General features: G+C 45.2%; 1 protein-coding gene across 1 annotated transcript in view; it reads left to right on the top strand.

Moving 5' to 3' along the window:
- lad1 (ladinin) overlaps nt 1-19901 on the top strand; it is an 85565-nt gene extending 65664 nt beyond the window's left edge. Inside the window, exons 11-12 of the mRNA XM_031794924.1 lie at nt 17215-17439; nt 19429-19901. Of these exons, the coding sequence (XP_031650784.1) occupies nt 17215-17439; nt 19429-19530 (327 nt within the window). The 3' untranslated portion in view covers nt 19531-19901. The remainder of the gene's footprint in view (nt 1-17214; nt 17440-19428) is intronic.
- Nucleotides 19902-20110: the final 209 nt, after the last annotated feature.

Below are 20110 nucleotides of genomic sequence, written 5' to 3'. Positions count from 1 at the left end.
CAACATTATACATAACAATATACACAACATTACACAACATTATACAACATTATACATAACATTATACACAACATTATACAACATTATACATAACATTATACACAACATTATACACAACATAACACATAACATTATACACAACATTACACATCACACAACATTATACATCACACAACATTACACACAACATCACACAACATTATACATAACATTATACACAACATTATACACAACATAACACATAACATTATACACAACATAACACATAACATTATACACAACATCACACATCACATAACATTATACATAACAATATACATAACATTACACATCACATCACATAACATTACACATCACATAACATTACACATCACATAACATTACACATACATACACATTACACATCACATAACATTACACATCACATAACATTACACATCACATAACATTACACATCACATAACATTACACATCACATAACATTACACATCACATAACATTACACATCACATAACATTGCACATCACATTACACATCACATAACATTACACATCACATAACACATCACATAACATTACACATCACATAACACATCACATAACATTGCACATCACATTACACATCACATAACATTACACATCACATAACACATCACATAACATTACACATCACATAACACATCACATAACATTACACATCACATAACATTACACATCACATAACATTACACATCACATAACATTACACATCACATAACATTACACATCACATAACATTACACATCACATAACATTACACATCACATAACATTACACATCACATAACATTACACATCACATAACATTACACATCACATAACATTGCACATCACATTACACATCACATAACATTACACATCACATAACACATCACATTACACATCACATAACATTACACATCACATAACATTACAATTCACATAACATTACACATCACATAACATTACACATCACATAACATTACACATCACATAACATTACACATCACATACCATTACACATCACATAACATTGCACATCACATAACAATATACATAACATAACACATCACATAACATTACACATCACATAACACATCACATACCATTACACATCACATAACATTACACATCACATAACATTACACATCACATACCATTACACATCACATCACATACCATTACACATCACATCACATCACATATCCTTACACATCACATCACATACCATTACACATCACATAACAATATACATAACATTACACATCACATAACATTACACATCACATAACATTACACATCACATACCATTACACATCACATAACATTGCACATCACATAACAATATACATAACATAACACATCACATAACATTACACATCACATAACACATCACATACCATTACACATCACATAACATTACACATCACATAACATTACACATCACATACCATTACACATCACATCACATACCATTACACATCACATCACATCACATATCCTTACACATCACATCACATACCATTACACATCACATAACAATATACATACCATTACACATCACATAACATTACACATCACATAACATTACACATCACATAACAATATACATAACATTACACATCACATAACATTACACATCACATAACAATATACATAACATTACACATCACATAACATTACACATCACATACCATTACACATCACATCACATACCATTACACATCACATCACATACCATTACACATCACATCACATATCCTTACACATCACATCACATACCATTACACATCACATCACATACCATTACACATCACATAACATTACACATCACATACCATTACACATCACATACCATTACACATCACATAACAATATACATAACATTACACATCACATAACATTACACATCACATAACAATATACATAACATTACACATCACATAACATTACACATCATGTAACATTGCACATCACATTACACATCACATAACATTACACATCACATAACACATCACATAACATTACACATCACATAACACATCACATAACATTGCACATCACATTACACATCACATAACACTACACATCACATAACACATCACATAACATTACACATCACATAACACATCACATAACATTACACATCACATAACATTACACATCACATAACATTACACATCACATAACATTACACATCACATAACATTACACATCACATAACATTACACATCACATAACATTACACATCACATAACATTACACATCACATAACATTACACATCACATAACATTACACATCACATAACATTACACATCACATAACATTGCACATCACATTACACATCACATAACATTACACATCACATAACACATCACATAACATTACACATCACATAACACATCACATAACATTACACATCACATAACACATCACATAACATTACACATCACATAACATTACACATCACATAACACATCACATAACATTACACATCACATAACATTACACATCACATAACACATCACATAACATTACACATCACATAACAATATACATAACATTACACATCACATAACACATCACATCACATCACATATCCTTACACATCACATCACATACCATTACACATCACATAACAATATACATAACATTACACATCACATAACATTACACATCACATACCATTACACATCACATACCATTACACATCACATAACAATATACATAACATTACACATCACATAACATTACACATCACATAACATTACACATCACATAACATTACACATCACATACCATTACACATCACATAACATTACACATCACATACCATTACACATCACATAACATTACACATCACATACCATTACACATCACATAACAATATACATAACATTACACATCACATAACATTACACATCACATAACATTACACATCACATAACATTACACATCACATAACATTGCACATCACATTACACATCACATAACATTACACATCACATAACACATCACGTAACATTACACATCACATACCATTACACATCACATCACATTTCCTACACATCACATCACATACCATTACACATCACATAACAATATACATAACATTACACATCACATAACATTACACATCACATACCATTACACATCACATAACATTACACATCACATAACATTACACATCACATAACATTACACATCACATAACAATATACATAACATTACACATCACATAACATTACACATCACATACCATTACACATCACATCACATACCATTACACATCACATCACATACCATTACACATCACATAACAATATACATACCATTACACATCACAACATTACACATCACATAACATTACACATCACATAACATTACACATCACATAACATTACACATCACATAACATTACACATCACATAACATTACACATCACATAACATTACACATCACATACCATTACACATCACATAACATTACACATCACATAACATTACACATCACATACCATTACACATCACATCACATACCATTACACATCACATAACAATATACATACCATTACACATCACATAACATTACACATCACATAACATTACACATCACATAACATTACACATCACATAACATTACACATCACATAACATTACACATCACATAACATTACACATCACATAACATTACACATCACATAACATTACACATCACATAACAATATACATAACATTACACATCACATAACACATCACACAACATTACACATCACATAACATTACACATCACATAACATCACATAACATTACACATAACATCACATAACATCACACATAACAAAATGGTATATCATACACTACATTTGAGGAACATTGGGAAAGTCATTTTCCTTTGAAAGTTGATGAACTTATAAAACTCACTTTCGAGAAAATGGCATTTGGATGTTTTTGTACTGATATTGGAGAGCTCTTCTTTGTGTTCACCCATTCAGCATTGTTCACACCCTCTCTGTCTGTAACCCTCTCTGTCTCTAACCCTCTCTGTGTTCACCCATTCAGCATTGTTCACACCCTCTCTGTCTCTAACCCACTCTGACTCTAACCCTCTCTGTCTCTAACCCTCTCTGTGTTCACCCATTCAGCATTGTTCACACCCTCTCTGTCTCTAACCCTCTCTGTCTGTAACCCTCTCTGTGTTCACCCATTCAGCATTGTTCACACCCTCTCTGTCTCTAACCCTCTCTGACTCTAACCCTCTCTGACTCTAACCCTCTCTGTCTCTAACCCTCTCTGTGTTCACCCATTCAGCATTGTTCACACCCTCTCTGTCTGTAACCCTCTCTGTGTTCACCCATTCAGCATTGTTCACACCCTCTCTGTCTCTAACCCTCTCTGTCTCTAACCCTCTTTGTGTTCACCCATTCAGCATTGTTCACACCCTCTCTGTCTCTAACCCTCTTTGTGTTCACCCATTCAGCATTGTTCACACCCTCTCTGTCTGTAACCCTCTCTGTGTTCACCCATTCAGCATTGTTCACACCCTCTCTGTCTCTAACCCTCTCTGTCTCTAACCCTCTTTGTGTTCACCCATTCAGCATTGTTCACACCCTCTCTGTCTCTAACCCTCTTTGTGTTCACCCATTCAGCATTGTTCACACCCTCTCTGTCTCTAACCCTCTTTGTGTTCACCCATTCAGCATTGTTCACACCCTCTCTGTCTCTAACCCTCTCTGTCTCTAACCCTCTCTGTCTCTAACCCTCTCTGTCTCTAACCCTCTCTGTCTCTAACCCTCTCTGTCTGTAACCCTCTCTGTGTTCACCCATTCAGCATTGTTCACACCCTCTCTGTCTCTAACCCTCTCTGACTCTAACCCTCTTTGTGTTCACCCATTCAGCATTGTTCACACCCTCTCTGTCTGTAACCCTCTCTGTGTTCACCCATTCAGCATTGTTCACACCCTCTCTGTCTCTAACCCTCTCTGTCTCTAACCCTCTTTGTGTTCACCCATTCAGCATTGTTCACACCCTCTCTGTCTCTAACCCTCTTTGTGTTCACCCATTCAGCATTGTTCACACCCTCTCTGACTGTAACCCTCTCTGTCTCTAACCCTCTCTGTCTCTAACCCTCTCTGTCTCTAACCCTCTCTGTCTCTAACCCTCTCTGTCTGTAACCCTCTCTGTGTTCACCCATTCAGCATTGTTCACACCCTCTCTGTCTCTAACCCTGTCTGTCTCTAACCCTCTCTGACTCTAACCCTCTTTGTGTTCACCCATTCAGCATTGTTCACACCCTCTCTGTCTGTAACCCTCTCTGTCTCTAACCCTCTCTGTGTTCACCCATTCAGCATTGTTCACACCCTCTCTGACTCTAACCCTCTCTGTCTCTAACCCTCTCTGTGTTCACCCATTCAGCATTGTTCACACCCTGTCTGTCTGTAACCCTCTCTGTCTCTAACCCTCTCTGTGTTCACCCATTCAGCATTGTTCACACCCTCTCTGACTCTAACCCTCTCTGTCTCTAACCCTCTCTGTGTTCACCCATTCAGCATTGTTCACACCCTGTCTGTCTGTAACCCTCTCTGTCTCTAACCCTCTCTGTCTCTAACCCTCTTTGTGTTCACCCATTCAGCATTGTTCACACCCTCTCTGACTGTAACCCTCTCTGTCTCTAACCCTCTCTGTCTCTAACCCTCTCTGTCTCTAACCCTCTCTGTCTCTAACCCTCTCTGTCTGTAACCCTCTCTGTGTTCACCCATTCAGCATTGTTCACACCCTCTCTGTCTCTAACCCTGTCTGTCTCTAACCCTCTCTGACTCTAACCCTCTTTGTGTTCACCCATTCAGCATTGTTCACACCCTCTCTGTCTGTAACCCTCTCTGTCTCTAACCCTCTCTGTGTTCACCCATTCAGCATTGTTCACACCCTCTCTGACTCTAACCCTCTCTGTCTCTAACCCTCTCTGTGTTCACCCATTCAGCATTGTTCACACCCTGTCTGTCTGTAACCCTCTCTGTCTCTAACCCTCTCTGTCTCTAACCCTCTTTGTGTTCACCCATTCAGCATTGTTCACACCCTCTCTGACTGTAACCCTCTCTGTCTCTAACCCTCTCTGTCTCTAACCCTCTCTGTCTCTAACCCTCTCTGTCTCTAACCCTCTCTGTCTCTAACCCTCTCTGTCTCTAACCCTCTCTGACTCTAACCCTCTCTGTCTCTAACCCTCTCTGTCTCTAACCCTCTTTGTGTTCACCCATTCAGCATTGTTCACACCCTCTCTGTCTCTAACCCTCTTTGTGTTCACCCATTCAGCATTGTTCACACCCTCTCTGACTCTAACCCTCTCTGACTCTAACCCTCTCTGACTGTAACCCTCTGTGTTCACCCATTCAGCATTGTTCACACCCTCTCTGTCTGTAACCCTCTCTGTCTGTAACCCTCTCTGTCTGTAACCCTCTCTGTCTCTAACCCTCTCTGTCTCTAACCCTCTCTGTCTGTAACCCTCTCTGTCTCTAACCCTCTCTGTCTGTAACCCTCTCTGTCTGTAACCCTCTCTGTCTGTAACCCTCTCTGTCTCTAACCCTCTCTGTCTCTAACCCTCTCTGTCTCTAACCCTCTCTGTCTCTAACCCTCTCTGTGTTCACCCATTCAGCATTGTTCACACCCTCTCTGACTCTAACCCTCTCTGTCTCTAACCCTCTCTGTGTTCACCCATTCAGCATTGTTCACACCCTCTCTGACTCTAACCCTCTCTGTCTCTAACCCTCTCTGACTCTAACCCTCTCTGTCTCTAACCCTCTCTGTCTCTAACACTCTCTGTCTCTAACCCTCTCTGTCTCTAACCCTCTCTGTGTTCACCCATTCAGCATTGTTCACACCCTCTCTGACTCTAACCCTCTCTGTCTCTAACCCTCTCTGACTCTAACCCTCTCTGTCTCTAACCCTCTCTGTCTCTAACCCTCTCTGTCTCTAACCCTCTCTGACTCTAACCCTCTCTGTGTTCACCCATTCAGCATTGTTCACACCCTCTCTGTCTCCAACCCTCTCTGTGTTCACCCATTCAGCATTGTTCACACCCTCTCTGTCTCTAACCCTCTCTGTCTGTAACCCTCTCTGTCTCTAACCCTCTCTGTCTCTAACCCTCTCTGTCTCTAACCCTCTCTGTCTCTAACCCTCTCTGACTCTAACCCTCTCTGTGTTCACCCATTCAGCATTGTTCACACCCTCTCTGACTCTAACCCTCTCTGACTCTAACCCTCTCTGACTCTAACCCTCTTTGTGTTCACCCATTCAGCATTGTTCACACCGTCTCTGTCTGTAACCCTCTCTGTCTGTAACCCTCTCTGTCTGTAACCCTCTCTGTCTGTAACCCTCTCTGTCTCTAACCCTCTCTGTCTCTAACCCTCTCTGTCTCTAACCCTCTTTGTCTCTAACCCTCTTTGTGTTCACCCATTCAGCATTGTTCACACCCTCTCTGTCTCTAACCCTCTTTGTGTTCACCGATTCAGCATTGTTCACACCCTCTCTGTCTCTAACCCTCTCTGTCTCTAACCCTCTCTGTGTTCACCCATTCAGCATTGTTCACACCCTCTCTGTCTCTAACCCTCTTTGTGTTCACCCATTCAGCATTGTTCACACCCTCTCTGTCTGTAACCCTCTCTGTCTCTAACCCTCTCTGTCTGTAACCCTCTTTGTGTTCACCCATTCGGCATTGTTCACACCCTCTCTGTCTGTAACCCTCTTTGTGTTCACCCATTCAGCATTGTTCACACCCTCTCTGTCTGTAACCCTCTTTGTGTTCACCCATTCAGCATTGTTCACACCCTCTCTGTCTGTAACCCTCTCTGTCTGTAACCCTCTCTGTCTGTAACCCTCTCTGTCTGTAACCCTCTCTGTCTCTAACCCTCTCTGTCTCTAACCCTCTCTGTCTCTAACCCTCTTTGTCTCTAACCCTCTTTGTGTTCACCCATTCAGCATTGTTCACACCCTCTCTGTCTCTAACCCTCTTTGTGTTCACCCATTCAGCATTGTTCACACCCTCTCTGTCTGTAACCCTCTCTGTCTCTAACCCTCTCTGTGTTCACCCATTCAGCATTGTTCACACCCTCTCTGTCTCTAACCCACTCTGACTCTAACCCTCTCTGTCTCTAACCCTCTCTGTGTTCACCCATTCAGCATTGTTCACACCCTCTCTGTCTCTAACCCTCTCTGTCTGTAACCCTCTCTGTGTTCACCCATTCAGCATTGTTCACACCCTCTCTGTCTCTAACCCTCTCTGACTCTAACCCTCTCTGACTCTAACCCTCTCTGTCTCTAACCCTCTCTGTGTTCACCCATTCAGCATTGTTCACACCCTCTCTGTCTGTAACCCTCTCTGTGTTCACCCATTCAGCATTGTTCACACCCCTCTCTGTCTCTAACCCTCTCTGTCTCTAACCCTCTTTGTGTTCACCCATTCAGCATTGTTCACACCCTCTCTGTCTCTAACCCTCTTTGTGTTCACCCATTCAGCATTGTTCACACCCTCTCTGTCTGTAACCCTCTCTGTGTTCACCCATTCAGCATTGTTCACACCCTCTCTGTCTCTAACCCTCTCTGTCTCTAACCCTCTTTGTGTTCACCCATTCAGCATTGTTCACACCCTCTCTGTCTGTAACCCTCTCTGTCTGTAACCCTCTCTGTCTGTAACCCTCTCTGTCTCTAACCCTCTCTGTCTCTAACCCTCTCTGTCTGTAACCCTCTCTGTCTCTAACCCTCTCTGTCTGTAACCCTCTCTGTCTGTAACCCTCTCTGTCTGTAACCCTCTCTGTCTCTAACCCTCTCTGTCTCTAACCCTCTCTGTCTCTAACCCTCTCTGTCTCTAACCCTCTCTGTGTTCACCCATTCAGCATTGTTCACACCCTCTCTGACTCTAACCCTCTCTGTCTCTAACCCTCTCTGTGTTCACCCATTCAGCATTGTTCACACCCTCTCTGACTCTAACCCTCTCTGTCTCTAACCCTCTCTGACTCTAACCCTCTCTGTCTCTAACCCTCTCTGTCTCTAACACTCTCTGTCTCTAACCCTCTCTGTCTCTAACCCTCTCTGTGTTCACCCATTCAGCATTGTTCACACCCTCTCTGACTCTAACCCTCTCTGTCTCTAACCCTCTCTGACTCTAACCCTCTCTGTCTCTAACCCTCTCTGTCTCTAACCCTCTCTGTCTCTAACCCTCTCTGACTCTAACCCTCTCTGTGTTCACCCATTCAGCATTGTTCACACCCTCTCTGTCTCCAACCCTCTCTGTGTTCACCCATTCAGCATTGTTCACACCCTCTCTGTCTCTAACCCTCTCTGTCTGTAACCCTCTCTGTCTCTAACCCTCTCTGTCTCTAACCCTCTCTGTCTCTAACCCTCTCTGTCTCTAACCCTCTCTGACTCTAACCCTCTCTGTGTTCACCCATTCAGCATTGTTCACACCCTCTCTGACTCTAACCCTCTCTGACTCTAACCCTCTCTGACTCTAACCCTCTTTGTGTTCACCCATTCAGCATTGTTCACACCGTCTCTGTCTGTAACCCTCTCTGTCTGTAACCCTCTCTGTCTGTAACCCTCTCTGTCTGTAACCCTCTCTGTCTCTAACCCTCTCTGTCTCTAACCCTCTCTGTCTCTAACCCTCTTTGTCTCTAACCCTCTTTGTGTTCACCCATTCAGCATTGTTCACACCCTCTCTGTCTCTAACCCTCTTTGTGTTCACCGATTCAGCATTGTTCACACCCTCTCTGTCTCTAACCCTCTCTGTCTCTAACCCTCTCTGTATTCACCCATTCAGCATTGTTCACACCCTCTCTGTCTCTAACCCTCTTTGTGTTCACCCATTCAGCATTGTTCACACCCTCTCTGTCTGTAACCCTCTCTGTCTCTAACCCTCTCTGTCTGTAACCCTCTTTGTGTTCACCCATTCGGCATTGTTCACACCCTCTCTGTCTGTAACCCTCTTTGTGTTCACCCATTCAGCATTGTTCACACCCTCTCTGTCTGTAACCCTCTTTGTGTTCACCCATTCAGCATTGTTCACACCCTCTCTGTCTGTAACCCTCTCTGTCTGTAACCCTCTCTGTCTGTAACCCTCTCTGTCTGTAACCCTCTCTGTCTCTAACCCTCTCTGTCTCTAACCCTCTCTGTCTCTAACCCTCTTTGTCTCTAACCCTCTTTGTGTTCACCCATTCAGCATTGTTCACACCCTCTCTGTCTCTAACCCTCTTTGTGTTCACCCATTCAGCATTGTTCACACCCTCTCTGTCTGTAACCCTCTCTGTCTCTAACCCTCTCTGTGTTCACCCATTCAGCATTGTTCACACCCTCTCTGTCTCTAACCCACTCTGACTCTAACCCTCTCTGTCTCTAACCCTCTCTGTGTTCACCCATTCAGCATTGTTCACACCCTCTCTGTCTCTAACCCTCTCTGTCTGTAACCCTCTCTGTGTTCACCCATTCAGCATTGTTCACACCCTCTCTGTCTCTAACCCTCTCTGACTCTAACCCTCTCTGACTCTAACCCTCTCTGTCTCTAACCCTCTCTGTGTTCACCCATTCAGCATTGTTCACACCCTCTCTGTCTGTAACCCTCTCTGTGTTCACCCATTCAGCATTGTTCACACCCTCTCTGTCTCTAACCCTCTCTGTCTCTAACCCTCTTTGTGTTCACCCATTCAGCATTGTTCACACCCTCTCTGTCTCTAACCCTCTTTGTGTTCACCCATTCAGCATTGTTCACACCCTCTCTGTCTGTAACCCTCTCTGTGTTCACCCATTCAGCATTGTTCACACCCTCTCTGTCTCTAACCCTCTCTGTCTCTAACCCTCTTTGTGTTCACCCATTCAGCATTGTTCACACCCTCTCTGTCTCTAACCCTCTTTGTGTTCACCCATTCAGCATTGTTCACACCCTCTCTGTCTCTAACCCTCTTTGTGTTCACCCATTCAGCATTGTTCACACCCTCTCTGACTGTAACCCTCTCTGACTCTAACCCTCTTTGTGTTCACCCATTCAGCATTGTTCACACCCTCTCTGTCTCTAACCCTCTCTGTCTCTAACCCTCTCTGTCTCTAACCCTCTCTGTCTCTAACCCTCTCTGTCTGTAACCCTCTCTGTGTTCACCCATTCAGCATTGTTCACACCCTCTCTGTCTCTAACCCTCTCTGACTCTAACCCTCTTTGTGTTCACCCATTCAGCATTGTTCACACCCTCTCTGTCTCTAACCCTCTCTGTCTCTAACCCTCTCTGTCTCTAACCCTCTCTGTGTTCACCCATTCAGCATTGTTCACACCCTCTCTGTCTGTAACCCTCTCTGTGTTCACCCATTCAGCATTGTTCACACCCTCTCTGTCTCTAACCCTCTCTGTCTCTAACCCTCTTTGTGTTCACCCATTCAGCATTGTTCACACCCTCTCTGTCTCTAACCCTCTTTGTGTTCACCCATTCAGCATTGTTCACACCCTCTCTGACTGTAACCCTCTCTGTCTCTAACCCTCTCTGTCTCTAACCCTCTCTGTCTCTAACCCTCTCTGTCTCTAACCCTCTCTGTCTGTAACCCTCTCTGTGTTCACCCATTCAGCATTGTTCACACCCTCTCTGTCTCTAACCCTGTCTGTCTCTAACCCTCTCTGACTCTAACCCTCTTTGTGTTCACCCATTCAGCATTGTTCACACCCTCTCTGTCTGTAACCCTCTCTGTCTCTAACCCTCTCTGTGTTCACCCATTCAGCATTGTTCACACCCTCTCTGACTCTAACCCTCTCTGTCTCTAACCCTCTCTGTGTTCACCCATTCAGCATTGTTCACACCCTGTCTGTCTGTAACCCTCTCTGTCTCTAACCCTCTCTGTCTCTAACCCTCTTTGTGTTCACCCATTCAGCATTGTTCACACCCTCTCTGACTGTAACCCTCTCTGTCTCTAACCCTCTCTGTCTCTAACCCTCTCTGTCTCTAACCCTCTCTGTCTCTAACCCTCTCTGTCTGTAACCCTCTCTGTGTTCACCCATTCAGCATTGTTCACACCCTCTCTGTCTCTAACCCTGTCTGTCTCTAACCCTCTCTGACTCTAACCCTCTTTGTGTTCACCCATTCAGCATTGTTCACACCCTCTCTGTCTGTAACCCTCTCTGTCTCTAACCCTCTCTGTGTTCACCCATTCAGCATTGTTCACACCCTCTCTGACTCTAACCCTCTCTGTCTCTAACCCTCTCTGTGTTCACCCATTCAGCATTGTTCACACCCTGTCTGTCTGTAACCCTCTCTGTCTCTAACCCTCTCTGTCTCTAACCCTCTTTGTGTTCACCCATTCAGCATTGTTCACACCCTCTCTGACTGTAACCCTCTCTGTCTCTAACCCTCTCTGTCTCTAACCCTCTCTGTCTCTAACCCTCTCTGTCTCTAACCCTCTCTGTCTCTAACCCTCTCTGTCTCTAACCCTCTCTGACTCTAACCCTCTCTGTCTCTAACCCTCTCTGTCTCTAACCCTCTTTGTGTTCACCCATTCAGCATTGTTCACACCCTCTCTGTCTCTAACCCTCTTTGTGTTCACCCATTCAGCATTGTTCACACCCTCTCTGTCTCTAACCCTCTTTGTGTTCACCCATTCAGCATTGTTCACACCCTCTCTGTCTCTAACCCTCTCTGTCTCTAACCCTCTCTGTGTTCACCCATTCAGCATTGTTCACACCCTCTCTGTCTGTAACCCTCTTTGTGTTCACCCATTCAGCATTGTTCACACCCTCTCTGTCTGTAACCCTCTCTGTCTCTAACCCTCTCTGTCTGTAACCCTCTTTGTGTTCACCCATTCGGCATTGTTCACACCCTCTCTGTCTGTAACCCTCTTTGTGTTCACCCATTCAGCATTGTTCACACCCTCTCTGTCTGTAACCCTCTTTGTGTTCACCCATTCAGCATTGTTCACACCCTCTCTGTCTGTAACCCTCTTTGTGTTCACCCATTCAGCATTGTTCACACCCTCTCTGTCTCTAACCCTCTCTGTCTCTAACCCTCTCTGTGTTCACCCATTCAGCATTGTTCACACCCTCTCTGTCTGTAACCCTCTCTGACTCTAACCCTCTCTGTCTCTAACCCTCTCTGTCTCTAACCCTCTCTGACTCTAACCCTCTCTGTCTTACCCTAACCCTTTCTGTCTTACCCTAACCCTCTCTGTCTCTAACCCTCTCTGTCTCTAACCCTCTCTGACTCTAACCCTCTCTGACTCTAACCCTCTCTGACTCTAACCCTCTCTGACTCTAACCCTCTCTGTCTTACCCTAACCCTCTCTGTCTTACCCTAACCCTCTCTGTCTCTAACCCTCTCTGTCTCTAACCCTCTCTGTCTCTAACCCTCTCTGACTCTAACCCTCTCTGTCTCTAACCCTCTCTGTCTTACCCTAACCCTCTCTGTCTCTAACCCTCTCTGTCTCTAACCCTCTCTGACTCTAACCCTCTCTGTCTCTAACCCTCTCTGACTCTAACCCTCTCTGTCTCTAACCCTCTCTGTCTCTAACCCTCTTTGTGTTCACCCATTCAGCATTGTTCACACCCTCTCTGTCTGTAACCCTCTTTGTGTTCACCCATTCAGCATTGTTCACACCCTCTCTGTCTGTAACCCTCTCTGTCTGTAACCCTCTCTGTCTGTAACCCTCTCTGTCTCTAACCCTCTCTGACTCTAACCCTCTCTGTGTTCACCCATTCAGCATTGTTCACACCCTCTCTGTCTCCAACCCTCTCTGTGTTCACCCATTCAGCATTGTTCACACCCTCTCTGTCTCTAACCCTCTCTGTCTGTAACCCTCTCTGTCTCTAACCCTCTCTGTCTCTAACCCTCTCTGTCTCTAACCCTCTCTGTCTCTAACCCTCTCTGACTCTAACCCTCTCTGTGTTCACCCATTCAGCATTGTTCACACCCTCTCTGACTCTAACCCTCTCTGACTCTAACCCTCTCTGACTCTAACCCTCTTTGTGTTCACCCATTCAGCATTGTTCACACCGTCTCTGTCTGTAACCCTCTCTGTCTGTAACCCTCTCTGTCTGTAACCCTCTCTGTCTGTAACCCTCTCTGTCTCTAACCCTCTCTGTCTCTAACCCTCTTTGTGTTCACCCATTCAGCATTGTTCACACCCTCTCTGTCTCTAACCCTCTTTGTGTTCACCGATTCAGCATTGTTCACACCCTCTCTGTCTCTAACCCTCTCTGTCTCTAACCCTCTCTGTGTTCACCCATTCAGCATTGTTCACACCCTCTCTGTCTCTAACCCTCTTTGTGTTCACCCATTCAGCATTGTTCACACCCTCTCTGTCTGTAACCCTCTCTGTCTCTAACCCTCTCTGTCTGTAACCCTCTTTGTGTTCACCCATTCGGCATTGTTCACACCCTCTCTGTCTGTAACCCTCTTTGTGTTCACCCATTCAGCATTGTTCACACCCTCTCTGTCTGTAACCCTCTTTGTGTTCACCCATTCAGCATTGTTCACACCCTCTCTGTCTGTAACCCTCTCTGTCTGTAACCCTCTCTGTCTGTAACCCTCTCTGTCTGTAACCCTCTCTGTCTCTAACCCTCTCTGTCTCTAACCCTCTCTTTCTCTAACCCTCTTTGTCTCTAACCCTCTTTGTGTTCACCCATTCAGCATTGTTCACACCCTCTCTGTCTCTAACCCTCTTTGTGTTCACCCATTCAGCATTGTTCACACCCTCTCTGTCTCTAACCCTCTCTGTCTCTAACCCTCTCTGTGTTCACCCATTCAGCATTGTTCACACCCTCTCTGTCTGTAACCCTCTTTGTGTTCACCCATTCAGCATTGTTCACACCCTCTCTGTCTGTAACCCTCTCTGTCTCTAACCCTCTCTGTCTGTAACCCTCTTTGTGTTCACCCATTCGGCATTGTTCACACCCTCTCTGTCTGTAACCCTCTTTGTGTTCACCCATTCAGCATTGTTCACACCCTCTCTGTCTGTAACCCTCTTTGTGTTCACCCATTCAGCATTGTTCACACCCTCTCTGTCTGTAACCCTCTTTGTGTTCACCCATTCAGCATTGTTCACACCCTCTCTGTCTCTAACCCTCTCTGTCTCTAACCCTCTCTGTGTTCACCCATTCAGCATTGTTCACACCCTCTCTGTCTGTAACCCTCTCTGACTCTAACCCTCTCTGTCTCTAACCCTCTCTGTCTCTAACCCTCTCTGTCTCTAACCCTCTCTGTCTCTAACCCTCTCTGTGTTCACCCATTCAGCATTGTTCACACCCTCTCTGTCTCTAACCCTCTCTGTCTGTAACCCTCTCTGTCTCTAACCCTCTCTGTCTGTAACCCTCTTTGTGTTCACCCATTCGGCATTGTTCACACCCTCTCTGTCTGTAACCCTCTTTGTGTTCACCCATTCAGCATTGTTCACACCCTCTCTGTCTGTAACCCTCTTTGTGTTCACCCATTCAGCATTGTTCACACCCTCTCTGTCTGTAACCCTCTTTGTGTTCACCCATTCAGCATTGTTCACACCCTCTCTGTCTCTAACCCTCTCTGTCTCTAACCCTCTCTGACTCTAACCCTCTCTGACTCTAACCCTCTCTGTCTGTAACCCTCTCTGTCTGTAACCCTCTCTGACTCTAACCCTCTTTGTGTTCACCCATTCAGCATTGTTCACACCCTCTCTGTCTCTAACCCTCTCTGTCTCTAACCCTCTCTGTCTCTAACCCTCTCTGTCTGTAACCCTCTCTGACTCTAACCCTCTCTGTCTGTAACCCTCCCTGTCTCTAACCCTCTCTGACTCTAACCCTCTCTGTCTCTAACCCTCTCTGTCTCTAACCCTCTTTGTGTTCACCCATTCAGCATTGTTCACACCCTCTCTGTCTCTAACCCTCTTTGTGTTCACCCATTCAGCATTGTTCACACCCTCTCTGTCTCTAACCCTCTCTGTCTCTAACCCTCTCTGTCTCTAACCCTCTCTGTCTCTAACCCTCTCTGACTCTAACCCTCTCTGACTCTAACCCTCTCTGTCTCTAACCCTCTCTGACTCTAACCCTCTCTGTCTCTAACCCTCTCTGTCTCTAACCCTCTCTGTCTCTAACCCTCTCTGTCTCTAACCCTCTTTGTGTTCACCCATTCAGCATTGTTCACACCCTCTCTGTCTCTAACCCTCTTTGTGTTCACCCATTCAGCATTGTTCACACCCTCTCTGTCTCTAACCCTCTTTGTGTTCACCCATTCAGCATTGTTCACACCCTCTCTGTCTCTAACCCTCTCTGACTCTAACCCTCTCTGTCTCTAACCCTCTCTGTCTCTAACCCTCTTTGTGTTCACCCATTCAGCATTGTTCACACCCTCTCTGTCTCTAACCCTCTTTGTGTTCACCCATTCAGCATTGTTCACACCCTCTCTGACTCTAACCCTCTCTGACTCTAACCCTCTCTGACTCTAACCCTCTCTGACTCTAACCCTCTCTGTCTCTAACCCTCTCTGTCTCTAACCCTCTCTGTCTCTAACCCTCTCTGTCGCTAACCCTCTCTGTCTCTAACCCTCTCTGTCTCTAACCCTCTCTGACTCTAACCCTCTCTGTCTCTAACCCTCTCTGACTCTAACCCTCTCTGTCTCTAACCCTCTCTGTCTCTAACCCTCTCTGACTCTAACCCTCTCTGACTCTAACCCTCTCTGACTCTAACCCTCTCTGACTCTAACCCTCTCTGTCTTACCCTAACCCTTTCTGTCTTACCCTAACCCTCTCTGTCTCTAACCCTCTCTGTCTCTAACCCTCTCTGACTCTAACCCTCTCTGACTCTAACCCTCTCTGACTCTAACCCTCTCTGACTCTAACCCTCTCTGTCTTACCCTAACCCTCTCTGTCTTACCCTAACCCTCTCTGTCTCTAACCCTCTCTGTCTCTAACCCTCTCTGTCTCTAACCCTCTCTGACTCTAACCCTCTCTGTCTCTAACCCTCTCTGTCTTACCCTAACCCTCTCTGTCTCTAACCCTCTCTGTCTCTAACCCTCTCTGACTCTAACCCTCTCTGTCTCTAACCCTCTCTGACTCTAACCCTCTCTGTCTCTAACCCTCTCTGTCTCTAACCCTCTTTGTGTTCACCCATTCAGCATTGTTCACACCCTCTCTGTCTCTAACCCTCTTTGTGTTCACCCATTCAGCATTGTTCACACCCTCTCTGTCTCTAACCCTCTCTGTCTCTAATCCTGTAGAAGTCTGAGACTCTGCGTTCTCCCGACATTGCCCAGAGGACCCTGTTCCTGCTGGATGAGGTTTCGAAGAAGAGATGCCTATTTGAAAAGGATCAGGCAGCCGCTCCATGCAGCTCTGGGGTTCTCAGACAGGAACCTCGCAGATTCGCGTCTGGAATCTCCGACCGCATCAACCGCTGGGTCAGCAAGACCAACAGACCTGGCGGCTCTGCCCACAAACCCATGGTGAGTACATAGCCCCTCCTACAACTAACTCCACCCAGAGACCAAATAGCCCCTGCCACTTATTCACTAGTGTTACTTAAAACCCAACTGGCTCCACTCACAACACTAATGGCCCCTCCCATAACATTACTAGCTCCTCCTACAACCCCATAGTGTGGCAGAACACTCAGACAACCATCGTACCACGTTTCAGGAATTAGGTCAATTCAGGAAGTTAATTAAAGTTGTCATAGAATGTTATCTGCTTTTATGGATGTGATGGCACTAAGCCAGAAGTGGTTTAATGATAAAGGTTATTACCAGGTCTAACCGCTAGATCACAGCTTCATCAGTGCAGCACTAGGGAGCCCTGTCTCTGCTCTGACTGTGGATACAGACAGACACACACACGCAGACAGACACACATACACTGACTGACTGACTGACATGTGAAGCGTGTAAGCTGTTGTCTGCACTTGGCCCAACACAGCTCCAGCCTCTATGGTGTCTTCACTTGGCCCAACACAGCTCCATCCTCTATGGTGTCTTCACTTGGCCCAACACAGCTCCATCCTCTATGGTGTCTTCACTTGGCCCAACACAGCTCCATCCTCTATGGTGTCTTCACTTGGCCCAACACAGCTCCATCCTCTATGGTGTCTGCACTTGGCCCAACACAGCTCCATCCTCTATGGTGTCTGCACTTGGCCCAACACAGCTCCATCCTCTATGGTGTCTTCACTTGGCCCAACACAGCTCCATCCTCTATGGTGTCTTCACTTGGCCCAACACAGCTCCATCCTCTATGGTGTCTGCACTTGGTCCAACACAGCTCCATCCTCTATGGTGTCTTCACTTGGCCCAACACAGCTCCATCCTCTATGGTGTCTGCACTTGGCCCAACACAGCTCCATCCTCTATGGTGTCTGCACTTGGCCCAACACAGCTCCATCCTCTATGGTGTCTGCACTTGGCCCAACACAGCTCCATCCTCTATGGTGTCTTCACTTGGCCCAACACAGCTCCATCCTCTATGGTGTCTGCACTTGGCCCAACACAGCTCCATCCTCTATGGTGTCTGCACTTGGCCCAACACAGCTCCATCCTCTATGGTGTCTTCACTTGGCCCAACACAGCTCCATCCTCTATGGTGTCTGCACTTGGCCCAACACAGCTCCATCCTCTATGGTGTCTGCACTTGGCCCAACACAGCTCCATCCTCTATGGTGTCTGCACTTGGCCCAACACAGCTCCATCCTCTATGGTGTCTTCACTTGGCCCAACACAGCTCCATCCTCTATGGTGTCTGCACTTGGCCCAACACAGCTCCATCCTCTATGGTGTCTGCACTTGGCCCAACACAGCTCCATCCTCTATGGTGTCTTCACTTGGCCCAACACAGCTCCATCCTCTATGGTGTCTTCACTTGGCCCAACACAGCTCCAGCCTCTATGGTGTCTGTACTTGGCCCAACACAGCTCCATCCTCTATGGTGTCTGCACTTGGCCCAACACAGCTCCAGCCTCTATGGTGTCTTCACTTGGCCCAACACAGCTCCATCCTCTATGGTGTCTTCACTTGGCCCAACACAGCTCCATCCTCTATGGTGTCTGCACTTGGCCCAACACAGCTCCAGCCTCTATGGTGTCTGCACTTGGCCCAACACAGCTCCATCCTCTATGGTGTCTGCACTTGGCCCAACACAGCTCCAGCCTCTATGGTGTCTTCACTTGGCCCAACACAGCTCCATCCTCTATGGTGTCTTCACTTGGCCCAACACAGCTCCATCCTCTATGGAGTCTTCACTTGGCCCAACACAGCTCCATCCTCTATGGTGTCTGCACTTGGCCCAACACAGCTCCAGCCTCTATGGTGTCTGCACTTGGCCCAACACAGCTCCATCCTCTATGGTGTCTGCACTTGGCCCAACACAGCTCCATCCTCTAGGATGAATGTGTGCTGAGTGGACAGAATCACAATCTCTATCTCTCTCTCTCTCTCTCTCTCTAGGATCTGCATCATGTTAATATCCCCAGTAAGCGGAGTGCGTTTGAGAGTGCAGGGGAGGACAGCTCTCCTAACCCAAACCACCACACCAAGGTCGATAAGTGAAGAAGGACTCAATGCAAATCTTCATTTTACAGTTCAAAAGTACATACAGCCTGAGGTAGGGAGAAAGAAAGATGTGGAGGAGAGGAGGAAAGGAGAGGTTAGAGGCAGGTGATTATTTCAACACTTTTAAAGGTGACTGACCCTAACCTGATTCAGGGAATTTTGGGATTGTAATTTTAATAAGGTGAATCTTTCTGTACTGCCATAAAATGACTCTAATAGCTATGCCAATGCTCTCTTAACCTTAATCTGTCTCAAACCTAACCCTAATCCTACCATATTAAATCCCATACCCCCTAACCCCTAAACATAACTCCTAAGAATGTGTCTAACCTTTAACCCTAAATAAAACATTTTATATCAACACTTTATATCCTCCTGGTCTTTATATTTATTTATTTTACCTTTATTTAACTAGGCAAGTCAGTAAAGAAAACATTTGTATTTAAAATGATGGCCTACCAAAAAGGCTAAAGGCCTCCTGCTTGGGCTGGGGATTCAAATGAATTCAATAAACAATAGGACATAACACACAATGCAACAAGAGAGACAACACAACACTACATAAAGAGAGACAACA

The sequence above is a fragment of the Oncorhynchus kisutch genome, linkage group LG17, assembly GCF_002021735.2.
Source record: "Oncorhynchus kisutch isolate 150728-3 linkage group LG17, Okis_V2, whole genome shotgun sequence".
Classification (NCBI taxonomy): domain Eukaryota; kingdom Metazoa; phylum Chordata; class Actinopteri; order Salmoniformes; family Salmonidae; genus Oncorhynchus; species Oncorhynchus kisutch.
This window is presented reverse-complemented; position numbering and strand designations above follow the sequence as displayed.